The sequence below is a fragment of the Bombus impatiens genome, unplaced genomic scaffold (genome assembly GCF_000188095.3).
Source record: "Bombus impatiens unplaced genomic scaffold, BIMP_2.2 scf_0257, whole genome shotgun sequence".
Classification (NCBI taxonomy): Eukaryota; Metazoa; Arthropoda; class Insecta; order Hymenoptera; family Apidae; genus Bombus; species Bombus impatiens.
The window spans coordinates 1296581-1317428 of NT_176676.1; the positions used below are offsets into that span (position 1 = coordinate 1296581).

Sequence of the window (20848 nt, forward strand, 5' to 3'; positions counted from 1 at the left end):
AGTAAGATAATATACGAAACATATGTGATGTGCAAAATAGTACATATCAAAATACGTTTTTGCATAAACACTGGCAATCTAATAATGACACATATGTGTATATACAGGGTGTCCAATTTTTGCACCATACCTAAATATAAATTACCTATTGGCAAATTACCCGCTGTAAAAAACACATTTAGACAAGAATTGAATGGTTTTAACGAAGACATAATCAAGTGCTATTAGTATTTCCATAAGAGGACAAAGAGAGATTATACGAAGATGACATATGTTTCCTGACATGAAATCATATAATTTCTAAGGCATTCGTCTTGGTATTCTTTATAAAAAATTATACCTACTTGTGTCAATAAATCATTAGTGTAGTATGAGAGACTATCGCATGAAAGACGTAGGACTCTCCTATTTTGTATTATGTCGCCCCCGATACTATCCAATTCCCTTATGAACATTTTTTTTAGAGCAGCATAGATATAGAAGCTAGTTTAGCAGTATGTAATTCGCATTTGTGGATTAAAATTTGTAGATTAAAATGATACGTTGTACATACGTTTGTAAAACAATTAAAATAATTGGTATGATCGTTAATCACAAGTTAATGGAATATGAATGAACTGAGCATAATCATGAGACAATTTTATCACACAATAATTTGGAATGATTGGAATGATATGAATAGATGAGGAATGATATGAGAGATGCAAAAGTGACAAAATTCCTAGAAAACTGTTAATACATGACTACGCATAGAAATGTGAAAACTTGTAATAAAGCACTCGAACAAAATATCTGCAAATCCTGTGTATTGTTTCTTGCAATCATTTATCATTTTCTCCTCGCATGACTTAAAGATGAATCCATGCCCGATGATATATTTCTATACCGCTCGTTACATAAATTCTATGCTGGGTCAATCCAAGAACCATATTATTTGTTCACAATTTTTGTAAACAAACGTAAATATACGAAACGTGGCCAAATAAAGAAGTCAAGAAATAAGTAATCAAGCAAAATAGAAAAAGGTAGTAAATATAAAATAAAAGAAAAAGGAGATATAAAACAGAGAGAAAAATTCGAAGGCGAGAACGAGCGTGAAATTTCGCGCTTTAACCCATAATTACGCGATGCTAGGAATTTATTAGCACGTTAACCAGGTGTGGGCATTGACCGACTGACAATGGAAAGCGGCTCGAAAGCTCACCTTCACTCCACCTTCTCGAGAAAAGATAAATCCTATCAGATTAACCGGCTCATTATAATTACTTACGTAAGCGCTAACACAGCTTCCATAATCAAGCGGATACGCGAACAAAATGGGCGTCTCTTCTTCACCCTTTTTCCTTCCTTTACGGGAGTGGAATTCGTAGTACGAAGCTCGCGATACACCGGATTAATTAGGTACCTCCTTTCATCATCGTGTGGCGTGTGGAACGACCATGCTATTAGCTATCGAACGCTATATTTCAATCGAGCGAGCATTAAAATAATCTCACGCTTGTTTGTTGCGTCGAGACCAGTACGTGGATCGAGCCACGAAGAATAAAATGTTAATTTACGACAGCCGAAAGTTGGACGGAGTTAATAAGCTTTCGTGGAGGTTCAGCCTCGACCTTCGACAGCAACAGTCAGATATTAAAGGGTGGAGAAACTTAGATCGTCGGTTTTGATTGCGAGAGAAAATCGAACGGTACCTCCTGAAGAAACCAGGAGAAAAGGTGTGAAAGATTATAACGGAGGATAATTAAGCTTCGAAGACTTGGTATAAATTAGTAGTTGATTTATCGCGCTGCTGTTGCTTTCGCTTTCCGAACTTGCTTTTCTCCGAAATTAAACTTTGAACGAAAGAATTTTTTCTATTTCTTCAATTTGGACAGTGTGAGAATTATTGTAACATTTTATTAGCGAACATTATTATACCTCTCAATACCTAAGTAGCGATATATTGGCTTCGCAGGATCCGCATAAAATACCTTGAGCCGATATTTGGAATGGACAGAAGTGAGTGTAGAAGAAGCTGAACCCAACAGTTTTAGAACATACTAGACCAAAACATATTCCTTTAACTGCTAATGCACCTATTGATTATTTTAATTTATTTTTCACAACATCGCTTCTACCATTATTCTCCACGGAAACGAATAAATATGCAACCGAACAGCAAATTCCCGAAAATCTTCGGAATTTTGAGAAGACAACGACCGATGAAATGAAGATACTTATTAGGTGCGTCAAATATGGGCTTGTAGAAAAAGCCAACCATCTAGTCATATTGGACAAAGACAAGCAATCAGCAAACCCCTTGATGCAATCAAATGATGACAAGAAAGTGATTTCAAATATTGATGAAATTCTTCCATATCGTAGATGATCATCAGTTAGTGGTACCGGATATAATAATTAGACAGAATGATCTTTGTTGGAAAGTTCAACTGTTTGTCGATCATTCGAATAGAATTTTTTAACTGTTATACTCAAATTGATTGTTTGTACTTGGTAACTACCTCAATACGAGATATCACGTGTTTATTAACTTTTTCAGTTCAGTCCCACTCGTTCAAAATCTTTATCGTTTGTAGATATACAGGGTGGTTGGTAACTGGTGGTACAAGCAACAAGGGGGTGATTCTACGTGAAAAAAGAAGTCGAAAATATAGAATAAAAATTTTTTTTTTAATTTTTCTATCGAGACAACGATCCACAGTGAGATCCGTTATAACGTATCGCACGCGTACCGAGTGAAAATTCAAAGTCGATTTTCTCGAAAACAAAGCCTCAAACGAAAAATTTTTATTCTATATTTTCGACTTCTTTTTTCACGTAGAATCACCCCCTTGTTGCTTGTACCACCAGTTACCAACCACCCTCGTACCACCAGTTACCAACCACCCTGTATATTACAGGAATTACGTAAATTTTACATTGTTATCTATTTTAGAAATAATTAAAGTTTTAGCTATTAAAGTTTTAGCTTCAGCATATCGTAAAAAAATCACAAAAACGGTTAATACTTCTTCTTTCAAGTCACGCTTTTGCTAGAACCTAGAAAATAACAACAATTCATTATGGAACAGAAATAAGAGTCGAGAATCCGGAAATTATTGCACAATATAATAAATATATGGGTGACATTGATACTAATGACCAAATGCTTTACACTTACATAAATGAGCGTAGGAGCTCGAGATACTGGAAAAGTTACTTTCAATATCATTTCGCGAATGGTCCTAAACTGCTACATCTTATACAGAGAAAATCCAAATATCAAAACACCAACTAAATACGAATTTACTGTAAATATAATTGAGAAGTTGAGTGAAAATTGAATAAAAGGGAAACATCTCAGCATTTCAATCGCTCGTTTTTGAACTGGTTCTTCGACAATATACACTCGAAAACTACCTGAAAAAAGAGAGGAACTGTGTGGTGTGTAGCACGGAAACTAATGATCAAAATCAAGAACTGTAATGTTCTGAAGAGTGGTTTCACTGTCATTTGCATAAAACATAGAACATTTATTTATTTATATTTCGTTTAGGAGATGTATACTATTATTTTAAAAATGTAAAGCCTTTTGTATTTCATAAAATGTAACTGTTATCTTTTTCTCAAAAATACAAAAATGTTTCCAGAGAAAAACATTTTTCTTTGCCATTGATTACGAACTTTAATTTATGCAAAATAATTTTTTATCGTGCAAACTACATATATTTAGTAATAAAATAAACAATATGCCGGAAGATATCTTCATTTTTAAGAAAAATATGTTAATTTTAATAATTCTCTCCGCATATTTTTCCAGGTATTTCTGGCTGGTATTTACAAAATTCATAAGGTACTGAAAGGGTTAAACAATAAAATGGATGCAACCGTGGAACCAGCCTGTGGTACGTAAGAAACTACCTAGCAACGCGATATTCACGGAACAAGTCGTCGTGGCTACACGGACTCATAAATCCGAATTCGCCTCGGTCGATCGCGTTCCTCCCATCCCGGCGAATTTTCAGCTCGCGGCGGAATAAAGAGTTTAGCGATCGATTGGCTTTTTATCGTGCGATTCGGACGCGGTTCTGGTCTCGGAAGGAATCAGAGAATGGTTGGTGCTCGTGCGAGAGCGAAGGCTTGGCTAGCGGCGACCGACGATTTATGCCCGCAGACTTATTTGGCATCATTGTTTACGGGCCAGGAAGCAGTTTGTCCCGAACACTCGGCTCCTTTTTTGCGATATAATTGCAGATTCTGCGCGTCCACGCAGCCAGGGCGGTCCTTTTTTGTGGCGGATCTTTCTGTCCCACCGCGCTGTAAGAAACTCGGCAGGCTGCGACCGTGGCCTCTCACTCTCACTCATCTACCCCATTCACCGACATCGAACCCGTCTCTCTACGCCGCCACCCCGTCGCTCATCTTCTTCCTGCCCCCGCCTTGTCTCTTCTTGTCGTACTTTATCACGACGCGACGCCCTTTTTCTTCCTTTCTCCTTTCCCTTCTACTCTTTGCCACTCAACTACTACGGTAGCCCGATCCAACGTGTCTTGATTTTTTCTCCCGGATCTCTTCCTCTATGTCTCTCCCCTCTTCTTTTCGCGTCTTTTAACCTCGCCTCTTTCACCGAGCGATCCAATCGATCCAACTGCCTGGAAAAAGCTGGAGAAAGTATATATGTACGTGGCGGAGAATCACAAGCGACTTCGATTCTCTTAATAGCTGTCCTGTCAAGAACATGGTAATAAAGAACTAAAGCTGTTTGCGCGGATTTAAAGACTCGAGCAATTCGTTAAAGCCACTCGTGAATACGACGTCGCTCGTCGCTCAGCTGCTGTATGGTTTATTCCATATAAATCTATATAGTTTTGATTTATTTTTTGCTTTTACAATCAGCCGTCACTTGTTTCGTCGTTTTACCGCTTATCGCTTACTGCTTGCCGCTTATCGCTTCTCTACATACTCACGGCCTAAGAGATATCATCATTTAATCCTCACCGCGCCGAGTCGACTCACTTTCGCGATGACACGATAAAACGAAATACTATTTCCTGTACAAACTGCAATTGAATAAAATCAGAAATTTATAGAATGCTTACCCATACTTTTTTCCTTTCCTTCATATGATATGAGTGTTACTAAATATTTAGTACTTAAAACTTCAATATACCTGGTCAGTCAAGAAACTCCACTCGTTTAGCTACCTCACTGTTCTTGGTCGATGGTTCGAAAGTTACGAAATCCTACGAAAGATCGGAATTTTTTTTCATGTAATGTTTCTTTTCTTAAGGTAAAAGAAATAGGACTGAGAAAGAAGTGCTTTATTAATTCGTTACAAAGGTCCTGAAAGATATAAAAAAATATGGAATAAAATTAATCTAATCTACTCACCATATTTTTAAAATTGCAATGCAAGGAACTCGAATAAATATTTGATTCTAACTAAGTATCTAAAATTAATCTTCATAAATGAAAAGTGTAAATTATGTGTAATTTGATTTCCATATCTTCCTTCCATTTTCAAAGCGTCGAAGCGGCCCTTTTCGATATCTTATCAAGGTATTTACAAACTTGATCTTTCTACTGAAACAAATTTGCACATTAAATGGTTGTCAGTATGTTAATAAGGATATTCGAATATCGTCGTTCGAAGGACTAACGTGAATTGACGTGATCTGATATACAAAGATGCTTCGAGTTTCAAATCACCATCGTCTAACATTACGCTAATTAAGGGCCGTATTCTACAGAGATGACATATCTTCCGCGTGTAATTGGAGCAAGATGTATTTACGTGATGGAACCTATCATCTTCTCGCCGTTCACGGGATCCGATCGACCCGATGATAATTGATGCACACTTAATAACGAACGACCCGCGCAAAGTAATTAAGAGCATGCACGCAAATTTATCAAGATCCACCACGGAACATGCTATTAACGTCAAGATGTCCCAAGTCGAGATATGTAAACTCGTCTTTAGCGACGATTGCTCGAAAACGAGTACGCGTAACCGAGCCCTCTTAGATTATATTACCTTCGGGCTCCATTATTTTGATCGTATCTGTTTCAACCGATATTATTTAAAAAATTTATGAATCTAGATTTCCAGGTTGGTTAGGTATGTCAAATCGAACGTATAATATAAATAATTCTGAATTGCAACAAATTTCGATGTAATTATCAAAACTTTCACAGACTCGTATCATTGTAAGAAGATAACTATTCTAGCAAAATAACGCAATAAATTAATTTAGAAGGTTAGTTGAAATCATTTTTTTCCGATAATGTTATTAATAGACGAATGTTTCTACGTTTCATGAACCTATGTGTTCAAAGCCAATAAATTATTCAAGTATCATTCCTTAACATCTGTGTACCATACCGTCTGCAATAGAGTAAATCAAACATCTTCGATAATCTAACATACTAAAAATCTAACATACTAAATAAATAAACAACCGAAACCTTTACTCCGTTACTTAAAATCATATTGAAAAATATCTGAATGTTTTACTATTCGAATGTATGTATAATACATTATAATAAACTGTTATCCTAACAAAATATCTGCTAGTAAGAAATTCTTCTTTTCTATTACAAATGCTATTATTATATGCATTAGAGTATAAACTACAAATTAGAATGATGAGCATGTACTTTCTTATGTACGAAAAGATGTAGTTCTCTAGCGGTCAAAAAAATATAGACCCCTTACAGGTTAAAACAAACTAACGCTTCTTTGATTTCTATTTGGACAAATGAAACATTAATATCAAAAATGTGATTATTCTATTACCTAAAAATTCCATTATCAGAATACTTCTGATCTCCCTATTCATATGAGCAGAATACATATGAGCAGAAGTACCACAATATCTTCTTTCGTTCATTTTAGCATACTTCAAATTACAAACTAAAATTCTCAAAATATTCTCAATAAACCTTGTTTCAGCATTCTTTCTATACGAATCTTAAAAATGAAATCTACCATATAATATTATCACTCTTATATGTATGTATACGAGAGATAAAAGCTTACCGAAGAATTCGAGAGTGAAGATAAAAAAAATTCCGAACATTTCCCCTGTGCAAATGGATTAGTGGTCCGGGGAAGTATTCTGGTTGCATGGAAACCTCGAGGGGGAACAGATAATCGATGAGGGAAACCAAATGTCTTGACCATAGCGAGGAATTGACGGACAAGGCGCTATCCTAAAGGGAATTCTCGAGCAGAGATCGTGCTTTCCCGCCTCTGCGGAGAAACCGAGCAATAAATTCGCGGATACGTCGCCGACAGAAGGATCTGATAGCGGCGAAACTTGCCCGTGCAAAACCCTTCTCTTCACCGTCCGTGTCCACCGAATATGGAAACCCTTCGTTAAACCATTCGAATATCCATACGTCTATGTCATCAATTTTATTAAATTACGAAACGTGTCGCAAAAATAAATTTCTCGAAGCAATTCAGGTATGTTTTATATCTATGTCCCGTTTCAATTGTAATTTTCGCGATTTAAATTAAATAGAATTTTGTTTGCAACAATTTAAATCTGCTTTAAATCTAGCGGTTACTACTATACATATATAATGACCACAAATTTTCATGATCACAATAATACTACAATAATAACAAAAAGTTACTACATATGTATATATAAATAAATTATTTTATCATTAAATGTGTGAATTTTTAATATTACGCAATGATATCTTGTTCTCTACATTCTTTTAACTTATGTATGATGCTGTAAAATAGGAAAATTGCAACATTTTCCGCATTATACCGTGACTATTATTTTTTTAATACATTATATGAAACATAATACATAATGTGATTGTACAAGAATGTAGTATATTACTTTAAGTTTTGAACCTTAGGCTGTGATTATACAGAAAAACGATAATCGATAAGCAGTAAGCGATAAACAGCAAAGCGGCAAAACAACTGAGGGCTAAGCAACAAAAAATAAATCGAACCCATAGATTTCAATGTATATTGCAAATAATTCGTTACTCGTTGCTCAGCTGCTGTATGGCATATTACATGTCAATCTATAAATTCGTTGTATTTTCTGTCGCTCAGCAGTCTCTTGTTTTATCGTTCTACTGCTTATCGCTCTTTTGTATAATTACGGCTATCGTATCGTTGACTAAGAATACGATAGATTTCTGGAAAAGTGACCGTAGAAAAGTGTTCCACAGCCCGGTGCTGCGTAGCCCTTTACACTATTTTCATGTCATATGCGACATTATAGCTGCAGTATAGAATAAGATATCAGCAGTACTAGGAGGGTAGAAATTATATTTAAGTCAATGGTCGACATAATTACAATTGGGAATGATCTATATTCTGCACAAATCATTCAGATTTAGTGAGAGTAGTGCGTATATGCAGATATATACAGAGAGAAAACAAAAATGTTCGCGCTCGTAGCCTAGTTTTCTCTCACAGTACAGGTGCTGCTCCATGCGACAAAGTGTTGAAGGTGGCACACATTAGCATGTACAAGAACCTATAAAATTAGGGATCTGCACTGTTTAGTTGCACGTTAGTATATACAAGAACCTATGTATTTAGGCTCAAAGTTAGGGATATGTCCTGTTTAGTTGCACACTGTTATTAAATAGGTTTTGGGGTTCGATATTTAATTGATTCACACACATTTAGTTTTTATATTGTGTATTTCACCACCATGTACAGCCACATGAACACACCGGATACACTCAGATAATTAACACGTAGCGGACGCCAAAACAAAAGGGCGTCGTTAGAAGTCATGCCAACTTTGCATGTAGAAACTAGTGATCATACCAACCTAATATTTTCCTCAACATTCCCCTTTGATCATAGTTTCTACAAGCCCCATAGCTTTGGTAAAATATTGAGTCTTGTCCCTATTTAAAACTTTGGTAAGAATATCAGCAACATTCTCAGAACTTGGCACATAAACATAATCTAATATACCTTTCGACACGCAATTTTTAACGTAGAAATAATGGACTTGAACATGCTTAGAACTCTCACTACAGTAGCGGTATACATTATATGCCCAACAGCCTATCCATACAATTTATTGTCAAAGGGTTCATCGCACCCAATATCAAAACCAGCTTCATATTCCTTAGCTAGTGGTGTTGACACTTCAGTCTCATGAGTAATGTCAAACAGAGCTAGCATTTGGTCTATCTGCACAGATTGATCAAACACGACAGTAGTGCTGTTTGGCTTACTCAGATGGATGGACCAAAATTGAATGTCAGTACCTAGCATCCTAACATTTAGTTTCGCCTTAATATTAGTCTTGAACATACAGATCGCAGTCTTTGTTCCAAATGTAAGAATATCATCCACATACCTGGGTTTAGATTCATACCTTCAAAATATTATAAATATGTTTGAACCACATTCTCCCAGATTGCTTCAGTCCACACAAGCTCTTCTTAATTTTACCCACATATTGAGTCATCATCATGTGTTACAATAGCCTCATCCTTTTTACACATGGTAGTAACACCCTTCTTTGCCAACTGCCTGATCGAGATTAGATTTACATCTCAGTCAGATACTCACAGAGCGTTTGACAAAGAGAAGGTTCAACCCTCACAGGGCTCAGCCATTTTCACAATGATCATTCCCTTCCCCTTAAGTTCCAGATGTCCCTTAACAATCCTGATATGTCCCATCGCAGGTGCAAAGTCCACAAAGCGATCTGGAGTCATATGGTTTGAGGCGCCTAAGTCAAGGTAACTGATCTCCCTCTTTCCAAACAGCTGATGGAGGATAAGATCAATGTTGAGATGAGTCATTTGGAACTTGGCTGGTATTCTGGTCCCCTCTCCTTCTTGTTTCTTCTTCTCCTTGGGGTTCTCCTCTCTATCTGATACACTAGTACAAAATATGGCCCCATTTTCCACATTTGTAACACTTCTGGTTATGTGTGTCTCTGTTCTTCAGCTTCACACCATATTTGTTTTGATGTGGCTTGGGCTTCCATTGTCTTCTAGTCGCAATTGCGCTGCCTTGCTCGAACGACTCCGCAGCCGCATCGATTCTTTTTTCTTCAAGTAGAAGATCGGCCTTCACCATCCTCGAGGTCAGATCCTTATTAATCTTTGTTACTCTGACATACGTCGAGTAATTTGGATCTGTCACGAGGCCAGCCAAAATGAATAATGCCACAACATGATCCTCAAATTTCTTTTTTTTTTATTTATTTATTTGGATTTTTTACAATTTGTCCAGTAGGATATTCCTCAAATTTGATACCAGCTTTCGATAACTTGTCACACAGGACTTGTGATTTTCCCACAGTACGTGGAGATATCCATGCTAGGGGTCTTCTCGATAGTGCACAGTTCCCGCAGGCACAAGGCAATGCCCATCGATGTGAGTCTCTCATGGCGCTCTTCTAGTGCTTTCCGGCACTCCTTCGCCGCTTTGTTATCCATTTTAACATACTCGGGTCTTACCCTTTCTGCTGCAGTCAATCCTGGATCCACCGCATCCCAGCAGTCCAGCAAAACCATCGAAGCTTCCGTCATCGTCTTCCAGTACTCATAGTTGTCCCTATTGAGAATTAGATTCATATCTTTGCCCACATCGCTCATCTTCTCCTGGTGGGCCATGGCGTAGCTTTTTCTCGGATATTTACAGAAACAAAAAACTCAACAATAAATATTTTCACTGCCCTGGGCCCATAACCTGTTATTAAATAGGTTTTGGAGTTCGATATTTAATTGATTCACACAGAATCAGTTTTTATTGTGTATTTCGCCACCTGTACAGCCATATGATCACACCGGATATACACAGATAATTAACACGCGGCGGACGCCAAAACAAAAGGGCGTCGTTAGAAGTCGTACCAACTTTGCATGTAGGAACTAGTGATCATACCAACTTAGTATTTTCCTCAACACACACTGCATACACAAGAATCTATTTAATTGTACGGTTCTGCGGAAAAGTTCATATCTATTTTTCTATCCCAGACCATCCTGAATAAACATTGATGAAAGTTTCATGAAAACAGGGCCAATAATATAAAAGTTTTATTGTTGCATTGTTGCCTCATCGATATCCTATCTTGGATCGAGTAATGTTGCTCGCCATTATCTGTGTAGTCGGTAGTAGATGCTCAATAAAGAAAAACTACGTAATTGTTTTATCGTAGATCCTAAGATATCATCAAAGTGCTAAAATATCACTACCGTGAGTATTTTTTAATTGAAAAAAAATGGCAAAACTTCGTCTCTTGGTGCAATTTTTCCTCAGCTATTATTTCGTACTTTTTTGATAATACAGGAAATACTCGATAATTCTACAAAAATCAGAACTCAAATATTGCATTAATGAAGATGTAGAAACGATTCTATTTCTGGAAATTGAGATCTTAGACGTGTAGAAAAGGATAATTCGAGTGAAAGAGAAAGCGAGAATCGAAGCGATCGACAAATATTAAAGCATTGCGATAAGTTGACTTTTAACTCAAAAATCAAACTTTTTTATTTTAATTTTTGATCAATAAAACTTTTACCAACATGCTTCCTATATTTTTCTATTAAAATAACACCAAATACGATATAATTTGGTTTCATTTTTAAATTAATACCCAGGTACATTGTCTCAACGATATCCGACATTGGATCATGTCATACTACACGATCGTGGCGGGCCGTCGAGTTTTTCGCCAGGGGAACCTTCTCTTCATAGTGGGAATGACGAGTGTGCAATCAAGATTCCTCTTTAGTTGTTAAATAGTTTTTTGCAAAAACTAATAAACATTTGAACATGAGATTTTGCATACTTTTCAGAATGACCAAAACTATATTTTCATAAAGTTTCTACTTCTTATTCTCAATTTTACGTGAATAATTGACAATTGAAAATAATGCGATTTCGGGTAGTTTTTATTTATTTACGACTTAACCATTCTTAACGTGTGATGCCTCATTTGATAGATATCTTTAATACCTACAATTTTTAGAGCAAACTTTTTATGAACTTATTATTGGAATCGTTGTTATATCCAAAAAATCTGTTTTCGATAACCTTAAAGGTAATTTACAAAATCTGTGTCAGAAATTTTGAGTGGCAAACATATAGAATTTGTTCCTGAATATAATTTCGCGAACATAAAAACTGACAAATGACAGATCGGTTTGTTCTGTATCTTTGGATTACATTTTGATACGCAATACATCAAAGGAATGATACGCATGGGCTTTTAAGCAATAAGTACATTACGTCCACCTTTAGAGTTAGAAATAATTAATTAAATAATTAATAAAATAAATAATTAATATTAAAATGGTGAAAAGATTTTCTTTTGTTTGGTACTTGTTCGACCGTTTGCAGAGAGACGCGTTCCCCGTAGATCGCATCAACAGGAGTTGTAAATTCCCGTTACGATTATCTCATCGATGCTACGAAATGATCGATCCCCTATTTCGTTCAGAATAATAGAGGTGGTTGAATCGATTATAACACTGCAGTAACAGGTTACAATGTATACTTTATTCCAACAACTTAATGGATTTAACATTCAATAGAACGGTGAATATGTCAACAGACAGAATACAAGTTAAGACGGAGTATATGATACACGTGCGTACAGTGACTGATCAGAGATCAAATTGAAGACTAAAACTAAAAACTCCTGTTCTGTGACGGAGGTATTTAAATTATAGGTCAGTTACGAGTGGAAATCCCGGGATAAATAGGAAAAACAAAGTTTCCCCGATTTTTTATTGGTTGGAATAATGGCCCTAAGGAATGGCTCGAATCGACCTCTACGTTGCAGCAATTGAGGGCCATGCAGTTAAAACATTTTTTTTTTATTTATTTGTTGAAATTACAATCAATTCTCGCGTTGAGAATTTTCGGTAATTTTTCTGGCGTGGCGCAGTGACATGGCTGTTTATTTATAATAAGTTAATGCTTATTATAGATAAGTACAATTTATAAGTATTATAAGTAAGTGCATATGCCTAATTTGGATAACTAAATGAATCTAGCGTTTAGGTCTAGCGGGTAGTGCAGTTAAAACATAAAATGATATTTCGTTTTATGACCGTGCCTTAGGATTACTGCGGGCCGACCTATGATGTTTGCACCGCTAGCGGACGTCCCGACCGAAGGACAGATTTCAGCCCGTACAGCCGTACAGCCCGTAACAATACTAATAGTTTTTGGATATAAATACAGAAGGAATGGCTTTCTATAGGAAATATCACGACAGATTGTTTAATGTATTAATAACTGTATAGTTCCATAAAAAAACTGAAATTGCCCTTTTTTGGATCTCTGAACAATTCTTTACGACATCTCGATAAACAGCATATATTTTAAAACTTTCTACTTTCCTTGCCACAATATTAAATACCGAATCATAAATCTGATCATCGCACAGCGGGAGTGACATATAGTATAGATTGACTATGAGTGCATGTCTGCCGACAATTGTCAATGTAGACTAGGCTTTTATACACAAACGGTCCCTGGAATTTTCCCTCTAAAATACGCTAAAAACTGTTATATTTCAGATGTGGTCACACGTCGTGTGACGTATGACGTGTCATAATCCCTATTCATCGAGTACTCTCAGAAAATGCAAAACACGTTAAAAAAGATTGGTGCCCGGAAACGAAGTTTAATAAAAAAATTAAAGCACCAAACAAAATAAAATAAAACTATCATACAAATTTTTATTATTCCAACACTTCGATTGAAGTATGTCAACTGTAGTGAATTTTCACGAGTCAGTAATTTTGTTTGGTAATTTAAGAAGCATCATAGCAAATAAGAAATTCGATATTTGTTTACAGTGTTTATAGCAACCTAATAGGTAGTAGCCAGCGACTTTGACTCACTTGATTTCTTAGGGACTGACGAATTTGTAACGTATTACAACAGTAAATGGTCATTGAATTCGTCTCAACAAACGTCATCTTCATTCTCATCATACGTACTAAAGAAAAACAATATGTGGTTCCATGCGACGATGAAAAATTATTCATGCCAATAGAATTAACATGTCGAATGCCAAGAATTAATATTAAATCTAAATAGTGCATGGAAAATATATTTAAATTATTGGACCTGTGTATTGGCACTCGACTACCGCGTCGGACGACGGCAGCGCAGTGGTTAGCGCCTTAGGTTACGAACGTTCGGGACCCGGGTTCTCAAATTCCGGCGACCGTAGTCCGATTTTTCTTCCACAATATAAAAATGAGAAGAAAAGCAGCGGTACCCCAGCAGCGGCGTCTACACTAGCAGCAGAACCTATCTCGGATTCTACACCAGCAGTAGCGCACTATCGCCACTACTACAGTTCACCTCAGACCATTCCACTGATTCATTATCCTTTGAAAGGAAATATCTCTTTTTCTTCTCTAACAAAAATATAGTAAACATATAATTTCCCTTTATAAATTTACAATTAGTTTAATTATTACGCGATTTTTTTATTCTCATATGTTATGTCAATGTTATCGTCATTCGCAGGACAAATTAGATTATGTTATTTTACTATCTAAAGTTACGTATATTATGTTACTTTGAACTTTCGATCCCTTATTCTTAATTATTCTATCATGGCTTTTTCATTCCAAAAATGTCGCTTACAGTTTTAGAAGAGCAGTCAAATGTGTTACATATCTACGTTAATTTTTTCCGAATTCATTTCTTACAGAGTGTATTTATATTTATTCTGTAGTTTTTATTCTGATATTCCTGGTCCTTGTTTTGTTTCTGATAGTGAAATATTATGGTTTATACATAATTTAATATGCATTGTATATATTAATCTTTTTTAAATAAATAAACAAATGTTGAACAAATAATAAGTTTTGACTCTCTTCTCTGAAATTTACTTATGTAAAATAATCGCCACGATTCTTCAAGCATTTCCGCTAAATTGTTAAAAAAAGTTATTAGACAAAAGTTAGTCGATATTTAGTTAATAATAAATTGCAATAATGTAAATGTGCAAAAAACTTGTTATTAAATAAAAAAACAGGATTATCACAATTTTTTTAATGATAACGTATATTTTTCTATACATCACTCGTTGTAGCTTTATATATTTTTTAAAAGGTGTTAGGGTACTTAGGTCGATTAGTCTAGAAGTTATTAATTTTGTCCTGAGCGCCCATATAGTTGACACGCGCTGAAAAGGGGAAAGTATCGGAGTATCTATAACAACTCGAAGAAGTTTAAAAATCCTCTTCAAGACACTCAGTGCGAAGTCAAAACATATATCAAGGAGAACGAATCCCTTCAATTATGACATCCACACATGTATATATTGACATTACATGTTAAGTATGCCAACACACGGTGGTACACTTTTCATTTAAACTACGATAAAATAATAAAAAAGATCATACATTAACTTTTTAGAGGTCGTTGTAAAGGGGAAAGAAAAATGAATTCTGAAAAAGTTGGTTAAAAAGTAGAAAGCAACTACCACAAATCAGATAATGGACACAGGATGTTGATTCGATCAGCGTGGCAATGAAACCCTTGCCTTGCTCAAAACGTTGAATTTTACAACATATTCCAAAATTATCGAAATCGAATATGACGGATACTTTCTAAATAATTACCATGTTTGATTTTGTTTTAAACAGAAAGATCTCACAACGACATTAGCAAAAGTTTAAGTAAACAAAGAATTTCATCATTATATTTGTTACGTCGCATGGAACATCTGCACCCCAGCCGACGCTACCTGGCAGCCAGCGCTCCACCTACCTTCTTCCCGACCCTCAATAAACCTAAGGACCCACCATAAAACGTCAACTTCTAGCTTAATTGTTTCCATATATTTGCCAATCTATTTGTCTAGAAGCATTTTCGGTTCATGTCCGGATTAGGAAAAGTCTTTGATTTTATTAGGCTCTTAAAAATCACGGGAAAAGCAGGTAGCCACCGAATGGGAAACCCCAACACATGTCCACCGAAAACGACTGGTTTTCCCCAGGAATGAAGTTAACCCCCACGCACGCTGGTGGGAGACTTCCTCATATCCTTCTTCATTAGCTGGGTCATAACCAATTGGCATCGCGGACGTTTACCCTCACTTCAATGACGAAAGGGAATAACGAATCCGCGTTCTTCGCTCAAAGGGCCCATCCACATCAAGCTTTCCCTCGGAAAAACATAAGAGCGAGGAGTCTCGATAAAACACCAGCTCAAGGAAGTCTTCACCAAGGATCAACTCAAGTCAGTCGAATACAGTCAGTCGGCACAACACAGCATCATACGCGACAACCCAAACGGAGTTTCAGGTCGTACTCATTCGTAGTCAGTTTTATCAACCATTCGTTCTTACGCTCTCGCCCTCTCATCCTCTGACTTTACGTTGCACATTCTGTTCGAGTCAAACATCACAACTGTTTCTTTTAACTCAACTCATCTTGTATACAAGGTGTCATAATAAAACACAACCGGAAATTTGTTACATCAGTGTACTATTCAATTAACCACCTCTATTATCCTAATCGTAATAGGGGATTGATCATCTCGCGGCGTCGATTGAACAATCGTAACGGCAATTTACGACTCCTGTTGATGCGCTTCTCCGCGATCGCGTCTCTCCGCGAGTGATTGAACAATATTAGTACTGTTACGTCTATATTTGAGTTCCTCCAGTGGTCTCACTTGACCTTTTCACCTCGAACTTTTTTGGAGAGGGGGGAGGAGGATTAGTTGACTAGATAGTAAAAAATAGTACTAGTGTAAAAAAATTTATGAGAAATGTAATTGATCAGAATCACGAAGGAAAAAGTACAGATCAAATTTTACAACTTTTTATGTGGGCTTGTAATGAAAATATAAACGACACATTTTGAAGATTTATGTTACCTATATGCATGCTGAAAATCTTATCAAAATCGATTAATGCAGGAACAAGCAACAGGAACCAAAAGATGGACAAAAATGTAGATTTATTCCAGTTGTAGGCCGAAAGTCACAAAAAAACTGTGATTTTCATCATTTTCAATCATTTGTAGTTTATAGTAACGTAAACCAATTTTGATGGAATTTCCAGTATTTCCTTTTTCTGCGCGCGCGAGGAAGGGAAAATGCAACTATGCATACCCAGTGGCCCGTAACACTGGGTTATGTGGGACTCGGCAAAATCGAAACACCTCTACCCACTAAAAGCCCCTCTTCTTCCTAGTCTTTAACCCTTTCGCTATGGGCGGTTTCTCCAGAGCGGCACCCCAACTGACCGAGCCGCCGCGCCAAAACTGTGCACGACGCGCAAGATCGTCAAATATAAAAATCGATCTGTAGTCATAACTTCTCCAAAAATTTTGGTCTTCAACAGTTCATCGTTAGTATTCATCGTTAGTTAGACCAGTATTCACAATATTTTTTTTTATACATGGGCAAATCCTCATGGACTCGCTCTCTCCGCAGTGGTGACAGGTGTTCGTCACCTCTCTTCCGATTTTTTGCAGGTATTCTCTGAATATTCCATGTCCTGCGAGCACCTGTGTCATCCCGAAGGACAGCGGAAGCCCTCCGCGGTCCCTCCAAGCCTCCCAATTTGGCAGAACCGATCTAACGGCCTGGTGGCCACGGACCTGGTCTTCGGCGAGTAGGTCGGAGCGCCACCGCTCCCACACCTCTCGTCTAGCTTCCCCCAAACGTCTCGGGCCGCCTGACCGATGGGAAGATTCATACACAATGAATTTTTTTTTTTTTATTTTGCGACATTAATAATTTGATTGTGAGAAAGCAATACATTTCTGGGAGAGAAGTGTTTCGGGAATTTGTCGTATTAGCATCCTCATCAACGCTATTCCGATAACCGTTTGTCGCACCAACAATGAAATTTATGAAGTTTTCGGAGCAGAGTAATTGAAAAAAATCTAAAACTTGTGCCGAATAACTAACTGATGTTTTTATTCTCGAATGCTTGCAATGAAATTTATAAATATTTGTCCGGAATAATTCGTTAGTCCATATAATTTCCAGATTCAGTTGAAATGTCTTCTTCGGATTCGGACCTGTTGAATATGATTTTTCGAAATCTTTTATTACTTGTATTACATCTTTCTCGTACCAAATTTGAATTTATCTGATCGCCTTCTGATAGCTCCGAATAATTCCAATTTATGTTAATACGTCCTTTTCTGTTATTTGTCATCATTTTAAGGGTGACATCAAATCTGTCCAGAAATAATTAATCTAAAGAAAGGTAAACAAATTTGAAAAACAACAAAGCATACTGTTTTGTCTGTTGTTGGAAAAGAAGTAAATTTAATTTAATTATCTATCTTCAGTAAGCGCTAACTTTATTCGCTACGAATATTCGAACAAGTGTCTCGAAACTGATTTGGCATTTGATTTGCTTTGGTTTGGTTTGTATTGAAGTTTTTCGTCCGTGAGAAACAAATGATGCAAAACAAAATACTAACGCTACATGTCTAAAGTAAGATATTTGATGTGCAATAACTCCAGTTGCTCATCATATGTACAATACGCGGCATCTTATACAGAGCGATTATAGTCGCTCGTAATATGTGACATTTTATGAAGAGCGACTGTAGTCGCCTGTAGTAAATAGAGGGTTGATAAGTACTCAAATCACGTCGGCACCGCCTTTCGGCATTACTTAAGCATGTTTTTCTATACTTCTTTATTCAATTTATGACCTAGTCATCTAATTTAAAACTTCTTCCTTTGCTTTCAAAATTTTATTTATTAATTACTAATAATTATTTTATTTTTATTGGGTAATAAGGGACTATTACATAGTGAGTCCGTATTTCCCCCTGTATTTCACCCGTTATTCATCAATACTATCTACTATGTTTGTAATACTTACTATTGTCGTCGACAGGATACCCGGCCAAGGCCGACATAGCGTCGATAAAAACGATCATCGGTGAATCAATGTACCACAACTCCTAGCAGAATTCCCGAACGTAACAGGAACTGGCACGGTGTAAAACGTCACATCAAGACGACACCAGAACCACCGGTCTACAGCAAGCCTCGACATGCCTCAAACAGGTGAAGGCGGAATTCGAAATGATGTTAGAACAAGGAGTGATTAAGCCATGAGAGTTACCCCTGTACGTCATCCCCAAAGAAAACGGAGGACTACGACCCTGCGGCGACTACCGGGCGCTGAACGCCCGTACCATACCCAATAGGTATTCGCCGCTGCATATCGAAGATTTCGCGCAACAACTGCATGGTAAGTGAATATTTTCAAAAATCGGCCTCATCCGCACGTACTATCAAATTCCCGAGGACCCGAAATTCAATAGCACCCGAGGACATCGAAAAGACAGCGATCGCAACCCCGTTCGGTCTATTCGAGGCAGTAAATACCATGTTCGGACTTCGCAACGCGGCACAAACATATCAAAGATTCGTCGATTTAGTCGAAATTACGCGCGATTTAGATTTTGTTTAGGACGATTTCCTGATAGCCTCGAAAGACGAGAAGCAACACTGCGAACATTAGCTAACGCTGTTTAAACGTCTAAACGATTACGGCGTGGTAACAAACCCCGCGAAATGTAATTTCGGTGCGAATGAAATCACATTTTTGGAATACACGCTGATGGAATAAAACCGCTAGACGAACGCGTGGATGCAATAGTAAAAGTTCGGTATTATTAATTTCTACCGACGTTCCCGAGGCCGCGAATATTTTTCAACCGCTAAAGGAAATGCTAAAAGGCGTAAAGAACCTCGCAGACACCGCGATATTAGTCCATTCGATACCAGGTGCGCCAGTCAGCCTCAGAACGACACAAGGCAGCCGCTGGGATTCGTTACGAAATCTCTGACTTCCACGTAGCGAAAGTACAGCGCGTATGATCGCGAAGTACTTGCGATGTACACCGCATTAAACGGTTTAGACACGGCATGGAAGGGAGAAATTTTGTGATTTTTATAGACCACGAACCTCTCACATACACGTTTAACCAAAATCTCGATAAGTGTTCGCCGCGCAAATTCTGACAACTCGATTATATTCGGCAGTTTACGACCGACACCTGGTATATTAAAGGCCTAGATAACAACGTAGCCGACGTTTTATCCCGAATCGAAGCGATAGGGAAATCCGTAGAACACCGAATTCTCACAGCCACATAAGAGAATGATACCCAGTTACACGAAATCGTCAACTCTGGCACATGCGCGTTGCAGCTAAAAAAGGTACGTTTCCTCGACCAAAACGTGGAAATATTTTGCGATGTAACGAGTGAAGTCGTACGACCGTATGTACCAAAACCCTTGCGGCAGCGTATTCAATTCGCTACATGAACTTTTCCACCCAGAGATACACAGAACCTGCTGACGATGCGTTTCGTCTGGTCGTCGATGAACAAGAATAGTCGAAACTGGACACGGCAATGTATCCTGTGTCAGCGGTGTAAGGTCAAGCATGTATCCATACCTGTCGGAACATTCGGAGCTTTGGCATACCGCTTTGAACACATACACATAGACGTGTAACGGCACTTGATAACAACTACGACCGGACGACTGCATCGCAGTAGTTAGCGTCTTTGGTTACGAACGTTTGGCACCCGGGTTCAAATCCCGGCGTCCCTAGTCCGATTTTTTCTTTCGCTACATCTAAATGAGAAGAAAGCAGCAGTACCTCACCAACGACATCTACACCAACAGTAGCACTATCACCATCTCAGACATTATCGTGATGTAATATTCTCAAGGCTACCGATATTGTCTAACGTGTATCGACCTTTTCCACGTTGGCCCGAAACCATCTCCATCGCCGATATGGAAGGCGTCAATCGTTGCTTCAGCCCTCCTTTCTTCCTAGATAGCTCGTTTCGACATACCTTAAAGAATAACATT

At 37.4% G+C, this 20848-nt stretch overlaps 1 protein-coding gene and 1 long non-coding RNA gene across 2 annotated transcripts; one reads left to right on the plus strand and one right to left on the minus strand.

The window, feature by feature from the left end:
* Positions 1-9871: 9871 nt before the first annotated feature.
* LOC105680608 lies at positions 9872-10419 on the minus strand. The gene is made up of 2 exons (XM_024366914.2): positions 10246-10419; positions 9872-10181 (listed from the first exon to the last, which is right to left on the minus strand). Exons 1-2 carry the CDS (start codon positions 10383-10385, stop codon positions 9872-9874), a joined length of 450 nt encoding a protein of 149 aa, XP_024222682.1. The 5' UTR covers positions 10386-10419.
* A 578-nt stretch (positions 10420-10997) lies between these two features.
* Positions 10998-11780, plus strand: LOC112212651. Its single transcript, XR_002946478.2, has 2 exons — positions 10998-11197; positions 11291-11780. It is a non-coding gene; the product is annotated as an uncharacterized LOC112212651 (long non-coding RNA).
* The last annotated feature ends 9068 nt before the right edge of the window (positions 11781-20848 follow it).